The 27,986-nt window shown below is 38.4% G+C and overlaps 1 protein-coding gene across 1 annotated transcript; it reads right to left on the minus strand.

Annotated features, from left to right (window-relative positions):
* Positions 1–258: 258 nt before the first annotated feature.
* On the minus strand, positions 259–27,888 carry dctd (dCMP deaminase). Its single transcript, XM_065265283.2, has 6 exons — positions 27,752–27,888; positions 20,629–20,740; positions 19,580–19,715; positions 8,994–9,110; positions 4,515–4,611; positions 259–1,233 (listed from the first exon to the last, which is right to left on the minus strand). Exons 1-6 carry the CDS (start codon positions 27,787–27,789, stop codon positions 1,131–1,133), a joined length of 603 nt encoding a protein of 200 aa, XP_065121355.1. The 5' UTR covers positions 27,790–27,888; the 3' UTR covers positions 259–1,130.
* Between the last annotated feature and the right edge of the window lie 98 nt (positions 27,889–27,986).

Below are 27,986 nucleotides of genomic sequence, written 5' to 3' on the forward strand. Positions count from 1 at the left end.
CATCTTCAACATCTCAGACAATCATCTGCGCAGCAAGACGTCTGTAAATGAGTTTATTAAACTGTTTATGGCCTTACTATAATATTATCATTCTAGCCCTTACACAATAGGTTGATACTGTGCTGAACACTATTACAATGTCAACTGCGGTACAAAAACAAACAGCAGCTGTGCGGGCAGTTCAGATTTATATTAAGTGTATGTGCTGTGTAACAAAACACATAACTTCCATACTCCGGTACCACAAATAATGATCAAGTTAGTTCTTTATTCAATTTTTCATTTTGAGACAATGATCTTGTTAGAGCGATTATATACAAAACAGTTGCAAACATCTCCCATTAAACAAATAGTACAGTTTTCATTCAAATCCTAATTCAACTATTGTATTGCAGAATAAAGATACCTTTGGTAATTTTAAACACTGTAGTACAAACACACAACAGGAACAAAAAAGCATTGCCTGCCAAAATATACAGTTTAACTTTACTGCAACTTACAGTATGAGAAAAACATTCAGTGGTCAACAATACAGTGGAAAATAACAAGAGACATCTACATGCTACACTGTCGGAGAAAATGTACCCCAGTTGTCATTGTTACCCTTTTAAAATGTACAGCTTTTCACCTAGAGTTTATTTCAGATCTCAGAGGTACATACTGGTAATGCATACTTCTGTACCTAATGGTAGGGCATTTTTAAAGGGTACATATTTTGACCATATATTTCTGAATGTGTACATTTAATTGACATCTGTTCAGTCTAGATAAAAGACATTATATAAATCATTAATACCGCATCCAGCTTGACTTTCTTATTATATCTTCACTTATTATAAATACTTGAACACTAAAAGAATCTAAACTTAAAACGTACATCACCCAAGATACTTACTGACTTGTTGTGTTTGAGATAAACATATTCTATGCATAAAAATGAAATACATTTAAAACCTAAACAAAAGTTTGCATGTTTCAGGAATATTATTAAAACATTAAAAGAACAATAGTGTACACTACTAGTCTATATAGAAGGCCACTGTAAAAACCATAGACCATCACCAGCATAGGTAAGAAAGATAACATGTCTGTGTTTTGGATATTTAGTGTCATCCTCCCCATTCTTCTGTCTATGTTGACTGCGGTCCACCCAAACCATTGATACCATTCATTCCAGAGTGGTTGATTGAACCAAAATCTATGACGATCCGGCCTCTCTTTGGCTCGAACTGCCTGCAAGACAGAAAAGCAAAGAAATATTACTGATATAAAACAGGTAAGAAGCCAGTAGAAAACATATCTGCACTTCAACCTTTAAAATACTTTGATAGGTGAACAGAAAGCGAATTCTGTCCTCACTGTTTTGAAATGGTCACATAAGTGATTTACTTCAGCATACTTGAGTTAAAGAAAAAAAGAGTTACACACCTGCCCTCTTTAGAGAACACAAGCAGCAGCCCCCCCATAAGGCAAAGGTACAAGTAGCCCGATGTCTCAAGAGAAAATGGCCTGCCAAAAAGAGCCACACCAGCAGGTGGTAAACTCTTGATTTTCTTTCTTTCAGCCTCGTCCTCTGTACCCTGCTTTTTATCTTCTGCTTTTATTTGTTTTTTCTGTTTCTCAGTTCACTTTCTTCTGTTCTTTTTACTTTTTAACTTTGTATTAACTTCCACCTCTCAGTTTGAGGTGGGCTGAATGGAACCAAATCTATTAGTTATCACCAAGTCTTTTATTGGATCTCCATAACAGAAACTTTTTCGTCCACCTAAGCATTTGAAGACCGTCCATGAACATCCACAAAGCTTTGTGTCTTGCTCTACTGTGTTCCTTAATGCAAAGCGGTTAAAAATCATTCCTGAGCAAAATCGATTCATCATCTTATTCAAGAATACAAAATTCTGCTTCAACCAAGGTAAAGTTTCAATAAAGCCTCTGTTCATTCATCATTCTTCTTTATGTGCTACAAAAAAACAGTAAAAAAAAGTATCGCCTGCTGGTGCAGGTCATTCTTAGGGTCAAAGTCTTTGATTTGTCACATACACGGTGACAAACGACTTTTTGCAGGTCAGATCCAGTTCAACTGTCTCAACTTAGAAAACGTATAAATTACACATCAAAAACTAAAGTTTAAGAACAAAACTGGATTAAAAATAAGAATTACAAGACAAGAAAGAAATGCAGGGGAATATTTTCGGGCAGGGTGTAATATCGTTGCACCTGCTGCAGCCATGTTAAAGCAAAGTCCTTGATTATAATGCCAGAATGTATCGTTGAGCTGAAAAATGAGTATATTTTCAAAAAAGTGGAGTGTCCCTTTATTAATGTTTAATATGTGATGTAAAAATGTGTTAAAACATAAAAATATGTTTTTGTTATCTTCGAATGAGCCGTTTTCTATTTACATAAACCACAGGTCCCCTTACATGGAACTTGCCGTCATGTTTCTACATTGAGGTACATTTTCGAAATTGAGGTTGGTTGCAATTCGGAATCTCACCACTAGATGCTGCTAAAAAAACATTACACCTTTAAGCAAAACATGGTCAGGTCAAAGTGTCTGAATAATTTTGGGTCCCTAATCTTTATTAGATTTTCTTGTAGTTCACCGTAAGAAGAACGTGTGTGTATAATGTCACAGTTTATTTCTACATCCTCAATTAAAATAGTGTCTTGCACCCACTAGTAAAAAAGATAAAAAATTATATCTGGTTTGACTGAAGTATAGCGTGTATGAAGTAGACGCGTTACGTGTCCAGACGAGTAGCAATCAACTGTGATTTGCATCAGGGTCAGAAAAGCAATCTCGTGTCCGACCCAGAATCCATTTTAATACAGGTTTTATTAAGTAGCTCTCTGCTCTGCAATCAAAGGGCCGAACCCATAGAAATGCAGAGATCGAGCTGGCCGAATTCATAGTAACGTTGGAAAAATTTCCTTAGATGGGGAACAACCTTCAAAAGCAGCAGCAGGGGAATTAACCTTGCTACCCTCAAAGACAGCCAAACAGCATGAAAGTATCTTCAAGGATTTCCTGATTTTCATCTTCAGGCGGATCTCCTCCTTTTGTCTCCTCAGGCTCATGTCCCCCCAGTCCCATTTGATCTCGCTCTGATGAAAGTCTTCAGAGCATATTTAGCGTGCATCTATATCTAGTGCGTCCATATAACCGGGGAGATGAGATTTCCGTCCCGTCCGCTCTTGCTGCGGTTCCCGCTGGCTCTCTCGAACATAAAGAGGACTGTGTTGGGACTGCAAACCCCACAGAGAGTTCAGTCGAGTTGACGGTTAAACCCAGTGTCTCATAAAAGCAAAGCGAAGGACAACTTCACTCACTTTACATGCATTCATGCCTCATAGGTCATTTTGCTGATACACTTGCATGCATCTGAATATTCTGTCAGGTTTGAATAAAAAAACAATGACAACAACTTTATTCACCTGTAGAGCGTGGCACTAGCAATGGCAACGTCAGTGCCGTTTACATTCGGGTCCAGTCAGGTTAAAAAAAATGGAAACTAGTTCGGGTCGGACTCGGGTCTTATTTTCTCGGGGACGGGTCTTTATTTTTTTTTTAAGTGATTCGGGTCATTTTGGGTCCGGTACATTTTCTTGGACCCGAGAAGACGTCTAGTTTGATTCCCAAGGAATGAATGAAGTGATAAAATGCATATTTTCAATGCAATGCAAGTTGTTTTGGATAAAAGTGTCTGCCAACTGCAAAAATGTATGTAAACGCTCCTGTCAGGACGAATACTTAACAACAGAATACATTTGCACCTGTATTCTCACAAAATCACCGAAGCATGCATGTAATGAACTGGAACAAGTAAACAACCCGATTTTTATCCTTTAAAAAAACAGATTTCCCATGCAAAACTCGCTGCCACCCTGCTATGGTGTTGTAAGTGGCTCCCAGGGCTTTGTTATGCAGTTGTAAAGCTTCTGAATGGTTGTTAGCAAGTTGTTATGTGGTTCCTGGGCGTTCTGGGTGGTCATTACTGATTAAAAATCCCCCCACGAGTTTCTAAAATATTGTGCCTTTGGCTATGGCTTCCTGATTCAATCCAAGTCAATAGATTTTTACCATAAAGATAATAAAAGTGCAAAAAATGACTTTAGGTGGATTTTCACAGACTATGAGCAATACTAACAGTGGTGCATCCTTAAGAATAAAACTTCCTTTAATATGACATAAATGAATACAGACTTTATTTAAAGCCTGTTTATGGCACTTCAGACTTAAAAGTCTGGTTATGAAGGTGTTGGTTTCACATTTAGCCCACCCGTACCGCATAATGCGAACTCATTCCTCCCCAGCGGATTTTTATTTGAAGTATAACAAAGGCTTTTTAAAATTTCAGGTCACATATTCACCCGTAGGTCTGAGAGTCGGGCCCAATTGCAGCCTTGATTGTATGATAGATCAGGCCCGAACTGACGGGAATGCAAATGAAGGCGCTTCAATACCAAACCGTACCCCGACCTACCACTCAGCCAGGACACGAGAGACTTACTTGTATGCGATTCCCGCCAAGTTAAGCAGCCGTCTGGATGCAGTCATTTCTGGACTGTCATGGTATTTGTCTGACAAATAGATCACATCCTTTATACCTGCAGGGCAGAGAGAGAAGACAGTGTGGGTCAGACAAAGGCAGGCTTAAACACACACACAAACCAACAGGAGGAATTCAAACAAACAGGCCCAAATTGGGGCCCGTACAGCTTTTGGGGAACGAAGGCGAGTCGCTAACTTGTCGCAGCAGGTTTTAGCCAATATCAACCAATCCCAATCGAGAGGAAATCAACCCCGCTGGCGTCTTTAAAACACGCCGTGCATTTGGCAGCACCCCCACGCTTCAAGCTGGCTACTTGCAAGCAGCCCACATGAGGTGATTCTATAAAGAGCCCAGTTACCCGAGCGTCACCGAATGGTGTGAGAAATCTACCGCAAGCACTTACCCTCCTCCACTCGCCCTTTCAGAGGTAAAAAGTAGTGTCCAACATTGCCGTTACAATCTCAGATGAACATACCACACATACACAACCACCACATCCCCACTAAAACACACAGTCTCTCCATCGTGTATTTTTATCTGCACAGGAGGAGAGAATGGCTTTGATCGAAGGCAAAATGACTTGTACAGAGTGAATTCCACCTGTCATTAAAGGCTCTCATTACATACATGGGGACTCTCCACAGTTTTACTTGAACAATTTCAAGAGGGAAGTGTTCAAATGACTATGGAACAACCTGGCTATCTCTCATCCATTGTGATGGTGACATTTCTGATGCGGGATTTGTATTATTCGGGTGTCTATTTAGAATAAGAAAGCACTTATATTTTCCATAAAATGCCAGCCTGCGCAAATTCTTTTGTCCTTTGTCTACGTAAACACGTTTAAAAAAAATGCCCCATGAAAAGAACACACGGAAAAGCATGGGGGCTGCTCGAAACCCTTCCGAAAAGACAAGCTGTCCAACCGAACTGAAGCTTCTGATGGAAGGTGGAGCAGCACTCTGGAGATGAGCCGGTGACAGTGCACATCAGTCCCTCCAAAAACAGTCACAGGAAGTGACAAGATGGCAGGCACTCGGGAGCTGTACGCTTTAATTCCACCGAGAAGGGGAAAGGCTATGAAGCCGTGCATCAGATACGCCACCACAGGCACCGAGGAGCCAAAGAGCAAGAGGACATCACCGGGAAAGTGAAAATGATTCCGTATCATTTTAAGCTGCGAGATAGGGACACATTTGAACTGCATTCAAAAAGCGCAGTAACACTTCCTCACTGAAGGAACAGCGACAGAATTGGATGCAAGGAAAAAATATTGAATATCTGGGGGCCTTCATTTTCTTCAAGTCTGGGTTTCTTTATCCTTGTCTGTAATCTTGCCTACAGTACATGACATTTGGAAGATGGAGAATGTGCCGCCGAGGTGCGGACATTGTAGTTAAGAGCATTTGCCAAATCGCAGAAACAGCAGACGTTTAAGTGGAAATCGGATTAGGCCAAACAGAGTATAGAGGATTAACTGAGCACAATGGTGATGCTGGCACACAAAAAAAATATCAATATACATATCAATGACACCAAACCGTACAAGGGTGCGTTAAGATTGGAAAAGCTTTCTCTGTTTCCTCTGGTTCCTCATAATTCAATTACATTACATTTGAGCACTGTTCATTAAAGAAAAAAACACTAATATCAAATGGTTCACTATGCCCTGTTTACAGGGAAAAAACAAGCATTCACATTTCATGTCTACTAATATTCCCTATATCCTCATGGGTTTTTTTGTCACTGGACAGGCTTTTCAGTTCTCATATTGTGAGGTTCTAGTAAACAAACACAAGCATAACACCTTCAAAATGAACAAACAACAAACGACCGCTCCGACTCAAATCTTTTAAACTCGCTGCGGGTTAAACATCAGGCGCTTTGCTCAGCTATATCCGAATGGCATTATCAGATAACTATTTTAATTAGATCGGACGACTGTTTTTATTTTTTTGCTGCATCCTGTAGAAAGCGCGGCAGAGATGGAGAAAGAGCGCTTCGTGTGTTTCTTAATGATGCAGAGCATCGAGAGGTGGCTGACACCCTGCTGAGATACGGGCTGGGGCAAGGCCAAGCTTCCTGAAGATCAGACGGTACGCGAGCGAGTGTTGTGCTATCTTCAGCACACAGCTTCAGAACGCTTTGCCACAAGAGTACATGGCAAGGATCAGGCAACATAAACCAAACCAAGAGGGAGAGCGGGAGAGAGAGAAACCGAGGACATAAAGGTTTGAAGGGGAGAGACAGGAAAGAAGGTTTTACGTAAGTTCAACAGATCAGAAGATATTGGAAATAGCAACGGAAGAGAGACTGGAAAAGAAAAAAGATGAAGACGATCTGTCACCATGCAGACTATATCGAACCCGCCGAAGAAATGGGCCGCTCGATGTGACGCCCACTGCAGCTTCTCAGGGTGACCAGAGAACCTCTGTCAACATTTGTCTACCCATCATTTCATCTGCAGTCACATCAGCAGCAGAGAGCAGTCTGACGTGTTGAGCCTGATGTCAGGCATTGTAAATTTGTTAAATGAATAAAACTATGCAATGCAATAATTAGGTGGCCACTTACAGTTCGATACAAATTTGAACCGAAATCTAATTTCTACGTATTGTGCGATACATTGCTAAACTGTAAAGCAGTGCAATATTAGGAGTGGGTATCGTTTCAGATTTTCCAGATCGATTCAATTTCGATTCACAAGCTGTCAAATCGATTCGATTTCGATTCTCGATTCAATTTCCGATTCCGGTTCTCAGGGCAGTTTTTATACTTGATTCTCGATTCAACTTAATAAATATAGATTTAATACAAATACTATACTAATAAAAAAGATGAAGCACATGAAACCGGCATTTTAAGCACTGAATTAATGAATGACAGGCTTGCCTCCCGCTCCTTGGTAACCTCGCGCAAAGCAAAAAATAGGGTGACATCTAGTGAAGAAGACTAGTAATTCGATTAACGTTACTCTTTCGTTCAATGTTTGCAGTAATAAATATAAAAGAAAAAAATCGATTCTGCTCTTTGAGAATTTATTCTGAATCGACCACATTTAAAAAAACGATTAAAAGAAAAATCTATTTTTTTGCCCAGCCCTATGCAATATGTTGGGGTATTTTTCTATTTAAGGAATATAATAGGATATCATTTTAGAAGAGCTGTCTGATAACACACCTAAGCAAATAAATTTGTGGCGTGCCCCTTTGCTAGTCTTTCCTGTCACCGTTTAAAGGAAGACATATCATGAAAATCTGACTTTCCATCTTTAAGTGTTATAATTGGGTCCCAAGTGCTTCTATCAACCTAGAAAATGTGTAAAAGATCAACCCAGTAACTTAGTTTTGGTAAACCATTCTCTGCGAGCATGTGAAAAAATAGGTCCTTAAAATTTGGCTCCCCTTGTGATGTCAGAAAGGGATAATACCGCCCCCTTAATCTGCACTATCCAACCACGGCACTGCCATTTAGAGATCAGAGATCAGCTCATTTGCATTCAAAAGGACACACCCAAAAACAGCACATTTTTGCTCACACCAACAAAGTGGCGATTTTAACATGCTATAATAAATTATCTATATGGTATTTTAAACTTGAACTTTACATATATTCTCTGGGGAAACCAAATATTTATTTGACATCTTAAAGTCTTGTAAAATGTCCCCTTTAATACTCACTGATAAGGTCAAGTCAAAGATTGAAATTTAACTTTGAAGCTCCATAATTAGCAGAGTATTTACAACTACTTTCTCTTAAAAGATGTAAATGTAAATCTTGATCAAGTTGATGCAATGCGAGTGGAGGGCGGTAGTAAGACTGCATGTTTATCAACAGAGACACTGTGTGCACACGAGCACTCGGTTTCACTTAAGACTCAACCTCAGCACGACTCAGACAGGCCCGTTTTAAGCGCTTATCCACGATTACAGTAATAACACAATAACAGTAAATCCTGTAATAATGGAATTGAGCGTTCCTCTCAAAGTTGACAACTGTTCATCCGTTTTCTATGTATTCCCACAAATGTTGACATCTTACAAACTGTACATTGTTGTCTGTAATAGAAAGGAAATGGCTTAACGCTTTATAATGCTCGATGCTCGGACTGGGATTAGAAAGACATTTAAAAAATATCAGAGATGTATGATATGGGCCTAATACACGTACCCCTTAAAAGGATGCACACTGTATTTAATAAACAAAATGAAACCATGACCCGAAAATTATCAGAAATCTGTTACAAATCTGTTATGATACAGACCACCACATTCTTTTGATCTTAAACAAACAGGCATGCAGGGTACGCTAATGCCTGCTTACAAAATAAGTATGCCAATTATCTCGACTAAAGGGTAGATGCATCACCATAATGCCCGGTGGGCGAAAATAAAAACACAAACACGGACACAAACACAACTAGAAACAAACACTCACCTGCTTGAATAATGAGTTTGGCGCACTCATTACAGGGAAAAAGCGCCACATACATGGTGCAGCCCTTAACATCGGCCGAGTTCTTATTCATGATGGCGTTCAGCTCGGCATGGCACACTGCAAAAACACATGAAAAACCAGTTACAGGTCACAAACGTGCACGCGTTAAGTACGCAGCGCGATGCGTCACAGCCGCAATTAACATTTCAGCTTTAATTATTGGCTCCCTCTGTGCTTTTTTTGGCATGTCAACATTGCGCCAATCCAACACAAAAAGGCTCCAGTCACCGGTTCAGTTTAAAAGGAAAAAAATCTCAAAGCATGAGTCTGAACAGATGTCAGCTCTCCACAACAACATCACCCAGAAAAAGCCCAGTCTAATCACTCACTCTGCTCGCCTTAATTACGGAGAATGAATTGGCCCATCAGAGGTGGCACATTACCATAGCGCCATGAAACAGCAGCCTGACACACATTTACTTTGGCAGAGCTTCAGCACACAGGAGATAGAGAGAGAGAAAGAGAGAGAGAGAATGGAGTTACGATAGAAGAGAGATGTTAATAATTTACACAGACACACACGTGCGCCCACATGCTCGCATGGGTACGGACACCAGAACAAGATGGAGCACGATCATGACTGAGCTCTTAAGTCTATCAAAATTAAATTGAACACTTGTTAATATTACATTTTTTCTATTAACCTTCTAAACTAAAAGCAGAGCACTAACTCATCTAACACAACTGGTGGAGCATTGCAAAAGCAAAGGTCATAGGCTTGATACCCAGGGAATGCACATACCGATAAATCTATGCAATCAACCATATGCGTAAATGTCCTGTTATTAGCGATATATTTTTATGCATCACAGTGACCTCAAAGGGATAATTCACCCAAAAATGAATATTCTGCCATACTTACTCTCATTTTGTTACAAACCTGAATAAATGTCTTTGTTTTGAAGATATTTTGAGGATTGTGTGTAACCAAACCATTCATGAGGCCCATTCACTTCCATAGTGGTGTAAGTGAATGGGGCTTGTGATCCGTTTGAGAGTGAGTAAATAATGACAGAATTTTCATTTTTGGGTGAATTATCCCTTTAAAGAGCACCAATGGTCCGATTCAAGATTTTACATTTCCTTTGGTGTGTAAGTGTGTATCATTTTATTAGGGATGCTCCGATCAATCGGCCGCTGATCGTAATCGGCCGATAACGGCATTAAATGACGCGATCGGCACTCGCTAAATTTGCCGATCTCATGAGCCGATCTTTCGGTTTACTTTTGTCATCATAGCGTTCCTGATGCGGCTGCAATAAGAGACCATTTTAGACAGTGCGAGCATTTTGTAACCCGTTGCTCATGTGTGACGTGCAGATTTGGATCGCTCTCTCTGCCTTTACAGAGATATGCGTATTTTCTATGAGGACGCGCTCCGGTCCTCAGCGCGATCATGCGTCTTCACATCCCTATCAAACAGCGTATACAGCACATATCTATCGTGGACAATTGCATCCTCATGCCGAAGTTTATTACTTGCATTCGTTTTAAAGTTTTGAAGGTTTAAACTTCCATTTTCCTCACAGCTGCTCTTGTTTGTGGACACCCGCCGCACGCATACACAGCAGCCGGTCATCAGTGCACGTGAAGAGAACGATCTCTCCCACGTCTTAAAGCTACAGTATCCTAATTCATCTCTCAATAAAATTACTCTCTGCTCATCAGTGAAAAACTGTTGTACTTTATACGAATGCGTGTACATTTAATTCAAGTGTTTTATTTTAATTACTTTTAACAGACATAAACCTTTTTAAAGGTATATTACATTTCTCTTTGCAAGAAGAAATATTTGTTGTGCTTATTTATTTGATTCTCTATTAAAACAATAATATACCTAATTTATAGTTAGTTTCATTTCTACAAATGGTGTAAACTCTGCTAGATTATAGATAAAAGATTACCATTCAACTGCCATTCTGTGATCGGCGATTGGCAGATCATGATCTTGGTGATCTGTAATCAGCCCCAAAAATACTGATCGGAGCATCTCTATATTTTATGTTAACGATATGCAAAACGTGCAAACCCCAAAGTAAACGATGACGCGAGTTATCGTCTCCAACATAAATCTCTTTTCTTGGACTACAACAAACACATGGATTGCAGGCAACAGTTTGCTTCCTGGGATTGGTGATGTAGACAAGACCGACATTATCACAATTCCTTCTGCTTCAGACTCACAGCCTGTAAGTTTCACTCCTGTCAGCAACCAAATCTTTCAAACATGGTAAGGAGCGTCACATTTCCGGCTGACATCAGAGGTATTCAGGCCAATCACAATTACAGATCAGCTGGCCAATCAGGGACACAGAGCTTTTCTAATTAGTGCGTTTCAGGAAGAGAGTGAAATCTGGAGCTACAAAAATTTACAGTATGTGGAAAATACAGTATGTGTGTTTTTTAACCATAAAACATAAAATGTTTACACATTTTAATATACCAAATAGACAAAATAACATTGTTTTTTAGCAATGAAATAGGTGCACTTTAATGCACTCATCCAATGCCTTCTTTCAGGTTACAGTATTGCTCATTTAAAACCCCTTTCCATAAGGTGAGGTCTCAAGTTATGTTCACATGCCAACTCAAACCGAGCAGGAATTGTGAAAATGCCTGATATATGGTATTTCAGCATCCTCTAGTGGCGTAAGAAAATACAGGATAAAGTTTAAAAGGTAATAATCATCAGTTACAGACACGACTGATCGATGTGATTGAGTGGTTGTGTCTCAGAACTCTTTCATGGAAAATGTTTTGAGAGGAAATGTAAAAGAAATATAATTCGGGAAACAAATGCACAAAAAACGTACAGTACATCTCAGCAACAGCATAGATTCAGAGGGGGAAAAAAAGTAATTTGTTTAGAAAAGCTTTTCTAATATTATTTGTTATTATCCAATGGCTTCAGAGGTCCTCTTTCAGTGCTTTAAGTTCACCATGCAATTTCTTCTTGCTTAACATGCTTTAACATGTTTTGTCAATCTGTCGTTGCCAGTTTCTTTTCTATGCTTTTGTGTGCTGGGAGACTGGTGTGAATGTGAGTGATGTGAACTAGAGAGGATCTGCTCCCTCTGGATTTGGTTGCTGAGAGGAGAATGTTGTCCAAAATGCTGATAGTCACAGACAACACCTCCCCCTTACATGATATGCTTGTTGAAATGAGGAGTAGTTTTAGGTGCAGACTGGTACAACAGGGAATGCTACGAGCGCACTAGAAGGTCATTCGTGCCTTTACACTTCATCCCTTATGTACAAAAGCACCACTGACCTTATGTTGAACTACAGTAGGTGGCCACACCTATTTTATTACCACCTGAAAAACACACACACTTGCCTACAGTGTCGTTTTGTTATTTTTATTGTACGTTTTTAGATATTATCTACGGTGTTTATATTGTGTAATGCACATTGCAAAGTCTTTATATAGTGCACTACATGTTTATATTGTATGGTATTGTGTTGTATGTTTGGCTGTTCCTGCAAACCAATTTCCCACAGGGGATCGATCGACCAAGAGACCGACAAATCCATCACTCTCTCTCTGTTCCTCCCTCCATCTTTCTCTCTCTCACTGATTTTAAGTGATCTACAGCCTGTCGTGTTTTACCTTTTAGCCGTCACTTCAGCTCATGTAACATTAGTGTTACAATCATTTAGTTAATATCTACTGCAGCTTGATTACTGGAGAGACTCAACTGCGACGATTCTCTAATAAGCACTTCAAAAGAAGAACCAACACTACACGGCTTACCCTCGCTGTGCAATGTTTGTTCATTAAGGCAGCCTGAGATATGCCAAATGAATCCTTTGAATTGAATAAATGCACCATTCACTTGGCAAGCAATTGAACTCTATATTTGTTACGATTGCAAATGAGATTTTTACCTGCTGTGAAGTTACCTGATGTGATTTATGAATATTACACAAAATAGATCTCCAAAAATGTGCCTAATAAATGCATAATAATGCCAAAACTTTAAAGTAAAGAAGTAGCTTTTTTGGTACAATTTTACAATACGGTTTAAAGCTATTTGTTAATGCATTAGTGGGTGCCTGAAGGAGATCGAAACTTTGCAATAAAACTTATTGTATTTATTTGCAAGTAGATACTGTAGTGTGCGGGACTTTTCTTATTTTGCTGATATCAGGACCACATTGTCCTGTTTACCTACGCACCTATCACACACAGGTGTGCGACTTTGATGTGACTTAATGCATTAGTTAACATTAAATAACAATTAACAATTCTCCTACAGCATTTATTAATCTTAGTTTATGTTAATTTCAGCATTTACTAAGACATTTATAAAATCAAGCATCGTAACGTTTAACATTAATTAATGCACCATGAACAAACATGAATAACTTTTGTTAATGTTTCAACATTAACTAACAATAACTTTTAAGAATGTTGAAAAACTATATCAATCATTGTTTGTTCAGAATGCATTTACTAATCAAACACAACCTTAATGTAAAAGTGTTGCCACTTTTCTTAAATTCAAGAAAACAAAAAGTATACTTAAGACTATATACACTTAAGACAGTATACTTAAAAAGCACCGATTATACGATTCACGATTTAACATTTCCTTTGGCGTGTGTTTGTGCATTAGTTCATGTTAGGTGCAAAAGGTACAAACCCCAAAGTAAACATGACAAGACATGACATGTGTTAAAGGGGCGGTGAATTTGTCGATTTTATTGTTTTATGTTGTCTGAGGTCTACTTATGATGTTCGTGTGGTTTTTACATTCAAAAACATCAAAAACAATAAGTAATAGGCTATTTTGTAACATGGATTAGTTGCTCTCTGGAGAAAAACTTTGTTTGAAGGGGCGGGCCGCATTGAAGACGTGGACGTAAACACCCACTGCTATGATTGGACGGCTTCATTCCCAGTCATTACATGTGGGGAAATGTTATAAAAACATTAATGTGTGAAAATAGCAGCCGAACACATTTATGTTTGAGCCACAAAAGATTCTGGGTGCTAAAGATGATACACAAATGACAATACGTATAGTAAAGTAGAAACAAAACTTTAAATTCGACGTGACTAAAGTACCCAATACAACACAGACGCAGTGTTTCCCACAGATCTGAAATTTACTTGTGGTGGTAGCTGGTGAAAAGGGCAATCATTATTATCCACCGACAAAAAATGGTCTACTATACATGTAACAAAGAACTAATAATGTGTGACACAACACAATACTTTGATTTATAAAACATTCATATTAATTTCACATTATAGTTCATTAATCTAACCACCCCAAACTTTTTTTGCCATAAACAAAGCTGACACTGTTTGTCAAAGCACCACGAAAAAACTTGTTTTTGCACTGATATATGAAGCAATTTGATGACCCCTTTTATCAAACTCAATTATATACAATACTATGTATTCTATAGCCTATATAGACAGTGCAGGTCTATAGATTATAAATGTGACTGATGTTATAATGGTAATAACTTCTATAAGATAGGCACTTTTACTGCTTCTGCTTTCTATTTCTCTTTTGCCGATTAAAAAAAGCTTAATCCACTAATTATTTCAGATTTAAAAGTCTACTTGCTGTGCTGTCCCGATGACAGACTTTACATTACAGCTTTGCGTTTTTTATATCCTGAGTCAGCTAGAGCTTTGCTCATTCAGTATTAGCACTGCTTTTTGCTACAATCTCTGTGCAAACTGTTTAGATTTTAGTAAAGATATGTGGTCTATTAATAGTAAGACTATTAAAAAATGGGATAAAGAAAATGAAGCGGCGCGTGGTCGTGACAAGAGCCAGTTGCTATCGCCATAGAAACCGGAGGCACGCTAAAACAGCACTCGAGCTTTAGCGCGGTAGCGCTCACGGCCGTTCTCCGATCGACTCGGGTTTTACACACAATATTAATCAGACTTGGGACCCGAAGTAATGAACTAGGACCGACCCGGACCCATCTGACCATTTAAAATATAAACCCGGAACCGTACGGGTCCCGCGTCCTCAGTGAAGAAAGACCTCTAATGGTAAAACTCTGCCCAAGTTCAGAAACATGAAAGGATACAATGTGACACTGAGGTTGCTTCGCGTCGCGCCCAATTCATTGAGAAACAGAGAGCACGTGAACGGACACTCAACTGGAGAGACACAACGTGCTTGCACGCAAAATGAAGCCAACTTAGATGCTATAAACACATATGCACATAAGCATATGCGACTATTTTGGTCGCAGTGTGTTCCCTGGCTGCTCCGTATGTGCTGCTGCAGTTGATCCAGTTTGCCGCGCTGGATGATGAGTTTATGACGCGTACATCATCTTCACGGTCACCCGACCCCCACCTCTCTCTCGCGCTCTCTCTCGCTCTCTCTCTCGCGCTCTCTCTTTCGCGCGCTCTCTCTCTCTCTCTCTCTCCAAAACACGGGTCATCCAGTCGAGTTCAGAAATACGGAAATTCGTAGAGTGATTTTTTTTACTTGGGCGGGTCGCAATTTACCTGGGCGCAGCGCCCAAGTAGAGCCTATGTATGGGAAACACTGCAGACGTCATACTTCTCCGAATTCCAAACTTGGTTGTAAAACTGGCTTGGTGCCAAAAACTGTTATATTTCAGTAGCACGGACGTTTTCAGTTCTGAAACTTGCAGGATGTTCATTTTACTATGATGACCTCTTATATAACAAAGTATCAAGTTAAAATTGAGTATTTGAGTCACCGCTCCTTTAACGTCTCCAACGTAAATCTCTTTTCTTGGACTACAACAAACAAACAGATTGAAGGATTGAACAGTTTACTTCCTGGGACTGATAATGTAGACAAACCAACATTATCAAGCTTTCAAACATGGTAAGGAGCATCACATTTCTGGCTGACGTCAGAGGTTTTCAGGCCAATCACAACGTACAGATTAGCTGGCCAATAAGGGACAAAGAGCTTTTCAAATCGAAGGGCTTTGTACAAAATCAATGCGTTTCAGGAAGAGAGTGAAATCTGGAGCTACAACATTGTACGTTATGTGAAAAACAATGTGTTTTTTTTAACCATAACCACACAAACACATTGTATTTTACCAAAAACACAAAATAACGTTGGTTTTTAGCAATGAAATGGGTGCATTTTACCTATGTGCAGCTGTCAGATTCGGCACTTTAGATGTATCTGTTTGTATCACATACACACATCAATCGGACCACAGGGGGATTTCTTTAGCTATTTTTTTACTTCAAACTCCATTTCAATCTTAAAATTAATCTTACACAGTGGGATAAATCTTTACTCTGAAATCAAAGTACAGGGGCTGAGTTTTTTATATAAAGATCACATCAAAACTTTCATAAAAACTTTATACCTTGTCCGTTTTTAAATTTTGTACTTTTCAAACTTTTTTAAAACGTTGTATATCATTAATTTTTGTCCCAGACTTTCAAACTACATAACTATAAATCCATCGGCTGCTAAACCAAAAAAATCCTACATTTAAAAAAAAATTTTGATTAGTAAGGAGTTGCTATAATATATATAAAGTTAACTTTAATATATATATATTATTTTTATAATTTATAGCTCCTCACTCACTTCGATTAAACTTAAAAATGTAAAAACAAGTGATAAATAATGAAAGAAATTGAAATCTTAGTGTACTTTTTGTTTGCCCAGTGAGAGAAAATAATGATGTGAAGTATATACTTGATGAAATATAAAGCATGTAATGGTAGGCAAAAGGTTAATGTCACAACAGAATATTTTTTAGTAAGCATAATTTTTAATCATGCATTAGTAAAAAAAAATTGGGCAAATTTTCAGAAAATTATACAATATAAAACACCTGCTATAAAACTGGCCCTATATGATATTATATAGACCAGTGGTCTCCAACATGGTTGCCCGCAGGAAGTCTGTGAGTTGCCCGCCAAAGCACATTCTACTAATAGCATAGCAATTTTGATATTTATTTAATACAATACTTTTTATATTAGTTTGGCATCTTTAACATTTTAAATAATGGTGAAACATATCAACATGTAAAATAAAATAAACAAGTAATTTTTTTCCATTGTGGTAACCCTTGCTCATAAAATGGTTAGAGACCCCTGATATAGAAGATATAATATAATTTAGGAAGTTACACTTGGTCATGTTCAATGTTTCTATAAAACAGATCAAACTTTTTTTTCTGAATATCAAATGCCGGAAAAGGCTAGTGGAGACCAACATCATTACATCTACAGTATTTGAAGTGCTTTAGTCTAATAGCATAAAGAGAGAGAAAGATAACCAATAACAGAAATATGTAATTCATCCCCCATTCAACACATCTACACTGTGGCTTTAAATTAAACCATCATTCCTAACTAGATTACTCAGTAGATGAGGCCGGCATATCAACTGCCTAACATCTCTAGCTTTCAAAGAAACTGATTAAAAAAATGATCCTATCACAAACACAAGCAGCATCTTTGGCTTCCCTTCAAATACGATAGCCACACACATAACATCACTGTAAGACTTTATCATTCCCTTCACAATAAACTTTCACATGACGTGCCTGAACAAAGCGAAGCTCTAAAAACTGTATTGTCTCTGTGGAACCAAGTCAAAGTCATTGTTCTGCATTCAATTTAACTCTGCAGGTCGCTTTGTGGAGCTCATCTCAGATGAGATCTTAAAACAACAACAACAACAAAAAAATCTAATCACATCTTTGTCCACTGACAACTCAAGCCGGGGAGAAACGATTCAGGAATAGTTCAGAGAATCGGCCGAGTGCCAGACTGATAAATCCTCTGCAGGGTTTCACACCTTCCCTTTGGCAGCACGACCCATTCAAAGCCTCGAGTTGGCATCTGCCGCCTTTTGGAGCGCCAGATCCAGCTCATTTCCATTTCTCATGTTAATAGCTGCCACCGAGTGACCTTGCCCATTCCCAGCTTAGCAGCTCTGGTTTTATCTCACCCATTAAAGACATGCAGGTGAAAACTAATCCATGACTCACCCCTGTGTGCTCAAAAGACCATGCACAGTGACACCGAATTTACAGTCTGGACACTGGTCTGGGCAAAACTTGGGTACATATCAACTTGCACAGGTATATTTGTAAAACAAGCAAAAAATTATTTTTCTTGTATGCCAAACATTGTAGTATATGATGTAATGATCAAGTTCAATGAAGACATTTTGTAAATGTCTTACCTTAAACATATCAAAATTATTTTATTTTCTTTATTTTTGTGAGTGAATGCAGCAAAAATCGCGATCAAAATTGGCCAGAAACTTTGCTTTGCCACCCATTTTCTAAGGGATTTGCCATTCAAGTTTGGTTTATATAAAAGCTAACAATTTCCCCCATTTAGTCAACAATGTTATTACAGCATTAAGCGAGTAGAGAGCACAAAACCTTTTCATTAGTAATATGTTGCTGTATATGGACTTCACTTGGACTTTGAACTTTAAATGATATTTTCTCAATATTTTCGATGTTTCGCATCCAAGTTCCAGATTTTCAAATCATCATATCTCGGCCAAATATTTTCCTTGATGTACAAACCATACATCAATGGAAGGCATATTCATTTAGCTTTTATGTATTTAGGATTATGCATAAGGGTGATGTGACGTTAATTATTTTGTGTCCGTATGGTTTAATTTAAATGTAAATTAAAAGGCTTAAAATTTCAAAATAAATGTGCAGATTACTTGCATACCTTCTGTTTTTTGAAGACAAATTCAAAAATTTCTGGTTTTATTTAATTTTGAAAGAATATTAGGGGGATAATTGCAAAAATGGCAATGTGGCATAACCACTCTGTGTCAATTGGAATAACTAGTATTTTTTTATGAAAATCTAAATATATTCAGAAAAATGTGGAATAAAATATAATCATCTAGTTTATTGTAATATGATTTTTTTACATACATGTTTACATCATTTGTCAAATATTATTTATGAAAACAGAGCTGTTTTCAGCATATGTCAGGATAAATATTACAAAAACGCATTAAAATGTACATTTAGAAATAACTAATACAATTATATTTTAAAATTATTTTTATAATTACACTTACATGCCATCAAGGTGGATAAAATATTTAATATTTCTCATTCTTTGGCGCCATTGGAGGTTACACCATTTGACATTTTCAGGTCCATTCAGTCTTAACTTTCATAAAAGTGGGGCAAATGTCATTTTTTATTGAATTAAATTAACATTAGTACTCTATGTGCACTAAAATAAACCTGATGTGTGCTTTTAAAACAAGTTTTTTAAAAAGGTTTTTTAATTTCTCATCTTGCCATACCATTTTTGTCACTGACTCATAAATCTCCATAAAAAATACCCTTACGACCTTTTGTTTTGTGGGACAATGTTGACAAATGCCAAAATCTTAATAGTCATGGAGCTAATTAAGTGTTCAAAAATAAGCCATGCACAGATTGCATGTGTATGCTTACTAACCAGTGTGAAATATCTGATTATTATGTGCAACTGCTGCAGTTCAACAGCCAAGACACCTGGTGTCAAAAGCACAACTCACCATAGGGGTATTTCGTGTCCAGCTTGTTATCAGCGATGCGAGACCAGGGCAACAGGTCATCATCACAACCGTTGGGCATACCATTGTACCCAATGCCTACTATCTTATTCTCCTGATTCACGATACAGGCACCAACCTGGAATGAAATTGTATAAAGGTTTATTTTTTTTAAACATGCATCATGATCACAAGACATAGTGCTGCATTATAAAACACTGTTCCTCAAAAACAGAAAGTCTATGCTTAACCTGATGGTTCACTGTCTTTTCCAGCAAGACCCATCAAACTCATCTGATGCAACACTGGTCATTAAAAGCTGATGGGAAAAAGTCTCCCTGAGACAATAAATCGCTGTCAGCTTACTTTCGTGAGCTTGCATGTATGGGGGATTGACAGCATTTCAGTTCGCTGAAATTCCTGTGTTATAGATACACAATCCTACTTTGCCTTTAGGAGTAATAACGGATGCACGAATGAGCTGACCGATGCTTGACTGAACCCGAATATCACACAGAAATATTGTTTATATTGGCCGGGAGGTCACTGCACAGCAAAACAAGAACTTGTTTGGAGAATACTTTCTTGAAACTGATAAGATGCTGTGTTAAAAAACTCACAGGAAGTTATAGGGTGTTATCAGGTCTATCACGCATTGCAGCATAAAGCAGCTTAAAGAGTTGCAACACCATTGAAAAGTTAAGTTTAGTTAACTGAGAAAGCCTTACAGTCATTTTTTTAACAAATGTTGACAATACATTGGTTTGTGTACATTTTATGTACTGTAGATGAATTATATAAGCTTAGCAGAAACTATAAGTCATTTATCCAGTTAATGAAGCATCGGGTTTGTGCAATAACTGCATTTCCAATTATTCTCTGGGGGAGCATAAGAATGCTGAAATGCACAGATAAATAATCAATTACACACCTAATTTAGTCTTAAATCTTTTGTTGCACTAGCACTTCAAAAATATTCAGTAGCCAGTAATTGAGAAAGGATGCTTGCTTAACTTTGCCAGAGTTGGGCAGTGAGGCCTGAAGTGTGTTACCTGAGAATTAGGGTCTTTGCTCCTCTGTGCTGATAAGAATGCAACTGCCATGAAATATTCAGGCCACTCCAGATAGTCCTGCCTCTTCTTCATCGCACCTTCACAGTGTGTTCTGGTGAATTATGATAAAAACATATTGTTATGAATGCACGCCAGAAAAGTATAGGGAAGACGGTGGTACTTGATGATCATATGGATGGACCAGCACAATTTTTTTATCATTTCTATATCACTCTTTAATAATGTCTTAAAAATAGTCACATACATTTAGGGGTTGAATGTGCGCGGTGCATATTAAATATTTTCCACATGCATGTAACTTTATTACTTTAGCATGAAGTACATGGTTTTAAAGTTCTCCATCTTGACTTATTTGGAGATTGTAACTCTGGTATTCCTAAAGTCCCATTGGTTACAGTCTACTACATGTGTGATATGTGCAACGACAGACATTACCATCAGATGGGTTTTCTCCAGGGCTTTTCATTTTTGCTTAAAGTGAAATGCCACCTTTTGCAGCAGATCTCAGAGACTGCGTTTGAGAGTCATGGGGAATTATGTGTGAACATCTAATGGACCCATCTGACTTAAATTTCTCTTTCTAGTCTCTTTAGTGATTCTTGCTTTTACTGAGCAGATGTCAGAGCAGGTGCGTGTTTGTGTAATGGCGAAATGCTGAAGTTGATGATCTAAAGCTAATGGGCAATGCAATGAGACAATGTTGAAGCAATCATTAAACAACCTAAAATTGTGCAGTTAGCTGTAAACCGTTCACATAATATAGCTCTAGATTAAAGTGCCATGACATTAAGGCTGGCACTTTGTAGTTTCCTTTTAGATCTAATGCGTTTCGACGTACCAATAAAACCCAAACATTTTGTAATGAAACTCGCTTACTGTCAACAGCTCGACAGCTGACAGGAGTGAAGATGCCACATGCAACCACAAGAGAGCAGTAGTGTGTAGCGATCCTGTGGTAAATATCCTGTGGTTCTAGTGAATCCCTTTACAGTTTTTAATTTGGAGAAAAACTATACACCAACATTGTCCCTATTAATGTAATGCTAATGTCATTTATGTTAAATATTTCTTAACGCTAACAGACACACACCCTCAAATAGAATATCATCATGAAACATTTGGGGAAACGAAAGAACAAGACTTGTGGTTTGTCAGTGAGTCCAAGCACTATTTTTCCCTAATTTTAACCAAGGGATTCAGGTTATCAAAGTGGATCTTTGGATCTTAAAATTTTAAGGAAATTGCTTCTATTGTCCAAAACAATATTTTTATATAAATCCAAATTTCTACGCAATACAGGGCTCCAGACTGCCACCAAAATTTGAGAGTGTGCCACTGAATTTTACATCCAGTCACACATGTGCGACCAGTAAATGTGACCTTTTTTTGTGATGTGACACTGAATTTTAAACAGCACATTGTACTTTCTGCATCTATCATCAAAGTATGTGTATTAGTTACGGTGTGTGCCCCTACATTTTTTGGTTGCGCCCCTAAAATTTTCAGTTGGGGGCCACTGTGCTGCTAGTGAAAAAAGTTAGTCTGGAGCCCTGGCCAATAAGATATTTTTGATATTGTACCCAACTAGAAAGATATTGGTTACAAAAAACACTGAGAAAAATCTTGATTTTTAGTTGCTTTAGCTTCTTTGAATGATTTGTTTGTTTGTTATGTTTTTTTTTATTATTATTACTCGTTTTAAATAAGTACCTTGAAAAAAATCATCTTGAAAGCCCCTGGTTAAGAAACACTGGAAAGTGTGTCATGAATCACCCCAATGAGCTGTGTCAACATCTATATCTGTGGTTCTAATAGTTTTACGACATTTTTAAGGTGCCAAAGAATGCATTGAAATAATATGAAATTGTTCTTGATATTTACATACTGTAGAAGGTGTAACGTTTTACACGTCCATTTACAACTATGATTTGTCCTTTGAATGTATGTTCAAAATTTGCTGTGTGTTGATTTTCCTTTCTGCGCCTATGTTAACAGTAGGGGTGTGACGGTCATTATATAACCGTGAGACCGACGGTTATAGTTGAACACCGTCATTAGAACTCTATAACCGCCAAAACCGTGTTATTAAAATATTTTTAAAACATTTTTTATCATAAAATAAAAACAACTGTTAACAGTCTGTGTTACACGCCCCCTCACGTTCTCACGCAGTGAAAAATACAGAGCGGAGCAGACACTGACAACGCGCTGACATACAGGACAGACCAGGTTACTTTTCGGTTACTTTTGAGATTTAACATATTAAACAAAGTCTCACCTTTCAAATCATCTCTTCCTTTTAGTTAATTTATAGCATCAAATAAACATGAATGACCATGAGAATAGGGCTGTGACGGTCATTATATAACCGTGAGACCGACGGTTATAGTTGAACACCGTCATTAGAACGCTATAACCGGCAAAACCGTGTTATTAACATATTTAAAAAACATTTTTATCATAAAGAATGTTTAAATACTAATTAAAAACAGTTGTTAACAGTCTGTGTTATACGCCCCACCATGTTCTCACGCAGTGAAAAATACAGAGCGGGGCAGACACTGACAACGCGCTGACATACAGGACAGATCAGGTTACTTTTCAGTTACTTTTCAGTTACCTTTCAAATCATCTCTTCCTTCTAGTTAATTTATAGCATCAAATAAACATGAATGACCATAAGAAGGATGTTGTTTTAACCGCGGAAAGGCGTCAGTAGACTCCGCTTTTCAAGTTCAAATCCTCCCGTGCTAATCTACTAACTCTCCTGAAAGCACATTCACTGCTTGTCTTGCTGTTAATTTTAAATAAACGTAGAGTAAGTAGCTAATCAGTGTCTTGTTTATTCAAACGCCGGTTTACTTCGCAAGTGTGAGCACTGAACAGCGCGTACTGTATGTGGAGAGCGTTTGCCGCGCGTGGCCATTGTCGGCTGCGTTTGCAGCGCATACTTTGCAATTTAATAACAGTATAAAAATCTCAAGTTCATATTACTTTACTTTACATGCATTTATGAGCAAAACCTCTTCAAGACGCTTTTTAATCCACATTCCGGTCCATGTAATGACAGATATAGACACAATTAAATCTGTTTCTCTGAAGATTATCAAAATAGATGAGAGAGGTTCATTTATGCTGGGCAGAGAGTGACAGTGCAGTCTTCTTGCAATAGTGTGTTTTTTAAATATTTCATTGCTTTCTGTTAAATTGTTCAACATTATTACTGTTTGAAACACACTTGGCATAACATTCATGATTTTATGGTAAAATGACACTTTCGCGTCAATCCACAAGCATTTAAACGAGCAAAACGCCCCCCACAGACGGTTATGTAACGAACCGTCACATTTGACTCATGTCATAACCGTCATCACCAATTCTGAAACCGGCACACCCCTACATGAGAACGACGAATGTTGTTTTAACCGCGGAAAGGCGGCAATACACTCCGGTTTTCAAGTTCAAATCCTCCCATGCTAATCTACTAACTCTCTTGAACGCACATTCACTGCTAGTTGTCTTGCTGTTAATTTTAAAGAAACGTAGAGCAAGTAGCTAATCAGTGTCTAGTTTATTCAAACGCCGGGTGAGCACTGCGCAGCGCGTCGGCGGAGAGCGTTTGCTGCGCGCGGCGTGGCCATTGTGCTTTTACACCGGCTGCGTTTAATAACAATCTCAAGTTCACATTACTTTCTTTTACCTGCATTTATGAGCAAAACCTCTTCAATACGCTTTTAATCCACATTGTTTTCGTGCTGTTCTGGTCCGTGTAATGACAGACACAATTACAGACATAAACAGCCCAATGCACAAATCTGTTTCTCTGAAGATTATTAAGATAGATGATAGATAGAGGATTAATTTATGCTGGGCAGAGAGTGACAGCGCAGTCTTCTGGCAACAGTGTTTTTTTTTAAATATTTAATTGCTTTTTGTAAAATTGTTCAAAGTTATTACTGTTTAAAACACACTTGGCATCACATTCATGATTTTATGGTCAAATGACACTTTCCCGTCAATCCACGAGCATTTAAACCAACAAAACGCCCCCCACCGACGGTTATGTGACGAACCGTCACATTTGACTCACGTCATAACCGTCATCACCAATTCTGAAACCGGCACACCCCTAGTTAACAGACACACTGCCTGCGAAACCTGCGCGTATCAGGTGCGGTCCAACCACACCGCAACCCCCTTGCAACAATAGAAGTGAAGCGGATTTTTCCAACAGCAGTCACGCAACAAACCCGCTCCACGTCCACTATGCAGGCAGTGTGTCCCAGGCGTAAGGCTTTGGTTGAAAACGGCAGGTGTCAGGCATGTAGAAGAATTTTAAATTTGAGTGAGCATGGAGCAATTTAACTTCCTCATGGTAAAACAGGCGGAGTTTTGTGACATTAGATCCAGGGCTTTCTGAAGCGCTGCCACGCTATTGGCCTGACAATGCAAACGCGTCTTGATTTTGGCTACGCAGATGGATGTGGAAGGCTATTGGTTCCGTGAGGCCCGTTTGAAGCCCTGGCCTTCACAGGCCCGATAGTGCAAAAGCGGCTAATGAATGCAATATTGCCCAGCTTGTCAGTGAACTAAAGGGCTCGTTATAGTCGTGCGTGGGTCCTACGGCGTAGCCGCGACGACGTAGGTTCCGCTCGGTTTTCATTTATACTTTTGCGTCATCGTCCGCGTCGACGTGCAAACACACGTGCAAACCGCTGGTAGGCAGTATACACGCGTGTAACCACAGTAGCAGCGCAACCGTCAGAGAAGAAAAATCTTGGCAAGTTAAACCACAAACGAAGAAGAAACAGCAACTTGTTGTGTATGATTTGAGAAGACCAGCAATGATGGAAGTAAATAAACAGTGACTTTTGTTGCAATTTGAGTTAAATCACTCCTCAACTTGGCTCATCTTTGTTTTCACCGTCGCAAACGGAAATACCTATGATGCAGTTTTTTTTCTTGACGGGAGGGGTTCTTGTGGACCAATCACAGTGATTGCGATTCGCGTATGTCTGACACGCTGTTAAAATTTTTGCGAGGTGCACGTCAGGCTACGCAGAGCTACGCAAAGGCTACGGCGTAGAACCTACGCACAACTATAAATCAGGCTTAAGGCTTTGAGTAGTGAAATCCGCTCCATCTGAAAGTGGGTGATGGTGATTTACTTCTATTCAAGGAACTAGGGTTGTACCGATAGAATCGATAGCATATTACAAGCACCTGTACTTGTAATATGCGCGACTCAGACATTTTCTTGCACTAGAGGGGTTGTTAGGCATGCAGAGGGTTAAAACCAGCGAGTTTGTTGTTCCCACTCCATGGCACGCAGGAAATTTTAGAGCATCTGAACTTAATGAAGCGGATAGATTAATGGCATCATTTTCAAGAAGGTTGCGGTCATGACAGTGTTGCCCTTGCTTCTTTTTTTGTCCACCAATCAAGATAGGACGATCTCAAAATGTGAAGATGCATTATCACCTTAAAAATTTAAATGAAATAATTAAATTTTGGCACATATTTTGCATACACAGTTTTCTATAATGAAATGGTAAATTAAAAACAATTCATATAAATTGGCAAATTTCCAAAAAGATGTCAGCTCAGGACATGTGAGGTATCTTTTCTCAACCCAGATACCACTTTTATATCCATTACATAATTTATTATAAATTGTAATTTGTAAAGTACTTTTAACAATTGTAGACGTACATTATCCCGTTTACGTGTCCAGACAGAACTTAACTTCCGGTGTCTGTTTGGGTATAAACTGGGGCACGTTCAATCTCACACCGGTGCGCAACGTTTTGCTACGGTTTCCGGGTTGAACGACATGTTTCCTTGAAACGGTGTGCAACGGAATCCAACAGGTTTTAGAAGCGTTTTCTCTTGTTTGGTGGGTGTGTCAGAAATGTCGGCCCAATCAGCGGCAAGATGTATAAAACCACGCGGTAGTAAAGAGACAGCTCGCTCAATGGGTTCAAGTTGGAATGTTGTCTTTCATTCTGGACGGCAAGGTCAGTGACTGTAACATCGAGGGTATTTTACAGTATTAAACACACATTTATAACGATTTCACCAGGCTTCAGAAACATTTAAAAAAGAACACAAAGAATGGCCTCTCAGCTACCGTAGTTGCAGCTCTTGCGTCATCACAACAGGGAGTTCAATGCATCACCGTTTCTGTTTAATAAACGTTGTGCATCGTTTTGTCGGGGCTGAACGCAGCCCTGATCTCTGGAACTCAGTGTAGTTTTTATTACGCTTTAGCTATGATTTAAACTAAGGTAATGTAGTACTTCTTGTTTATTTTCCCTGTTATCAGAAACAAACTACCCTTAAATAACTCTGTTGTTATTGATTCTTTACAGAAGTTTACCAGAAATTACGTCTGTTCCACGAAAGTCGTTTGTTTATGTTGTTACTGCTGAAACCGACATAACTTTCATTCTTCAAAAAAAAAAAAAAATGATTAACGTTAGCAGACGAGTTTCTAGAGAAAGCCTGAATTTACATGCAGGAGTCTATTGCATACGTGGCAGCTCAAAAACCATAAAGACAATGTTAGCCTTATTGAACAAACCAACTATGTTAACTGTCAGTTGTGTTTGATATAGTGCGTACCAAATTAGCAATTTAGCACAATTAATCATAATGAAGACGTTCAAATGATGGCTGAAATGAAATATCATCAAAAATATATTTTTGTTAAGTAGTGATGATCTCGTCTAAATTTAAATTGGTAATGTCCTACTATATTGTGTTCAAATGAATGTCACAATGGGTAATTATTTATTCCAAACTTTCTCCCTAAATGTATCAGTGAAGTGAAGCTAAAAGACTATAAAAACGTTCATAAAATGTATAAAACGTTTATTAACACTACTGCTCATATTACATATTACTGATCACGATTTTAATCGACTTCATTTCTCTCCATAATAAGACGTGCATTAAAGTCCCAGTGACAGCCAAAACCACAAAATGTAACTTAACTGCACGTGAGTTGCTGTACTTGACCTAAACTGAATAAACTGTGATCTGAAAACCAGCATGTATTTGCTGCTAATTCAGTAGTACAATAATGACAACAACACTTTACCCGTTGAGCTGTGATGTACCGTTTTCCTTTTGGTCCATGGTTTAATCCGAAAATGCAAAGTCTGCTTATCAACCCCTCTAAAAGAGCTACTGATGTGATCTGCACCGACACACCTCCACCACAAGTTCCCGCGAAAATCTTCTTCTTTTGGGGTTTTACGGTAGCTGACATCCAATATGTTGCATTACTGCCATCTTGTGTTCTAACTTTTTCTTGCATTATATTCTATGCAGTC

This window comes from Paramisgurnus dabryanus, chromosome 4 (genome assembly GCF_030506205.2).
Source record: "Paramisgurnus dabryanus chromosome 4, PD_genome_1.1, whole genome shotgun sequence".
Taxonomy (NCBI): domain Eukaryota; kingdom Metazoa; phylum Chordata; class Actinopteri; order Cypriniformes; family Cobitidae; genus Paramisgurnus; species Paramisgurnus dabryanus.

Excerpts from the sequence above, each read along its gene's own strand:
- dctd (XM_065265283.2), bottom strand. The coding sequence starts at position 27,789 with ATGGACCAAAAGGAAAACGGTACATCACAGCTCAACGG. Across the intron at positions 9,111-19,579 it reads GGACACGAAATACCCCTATG|TGTGCCATGCCGAGCTGAAC; the intron begins GTGAGTTGTGCT and ends GTGTTTTTGCAG. Across the intron at positions 1,234-4,514 it reads TTGGCGGGAATCGCATACAA|GCAGTTCGAGCCAAAGAGAG; the intron begins GTAAGTCTCTCG and ends TCTGTCTTGCAG.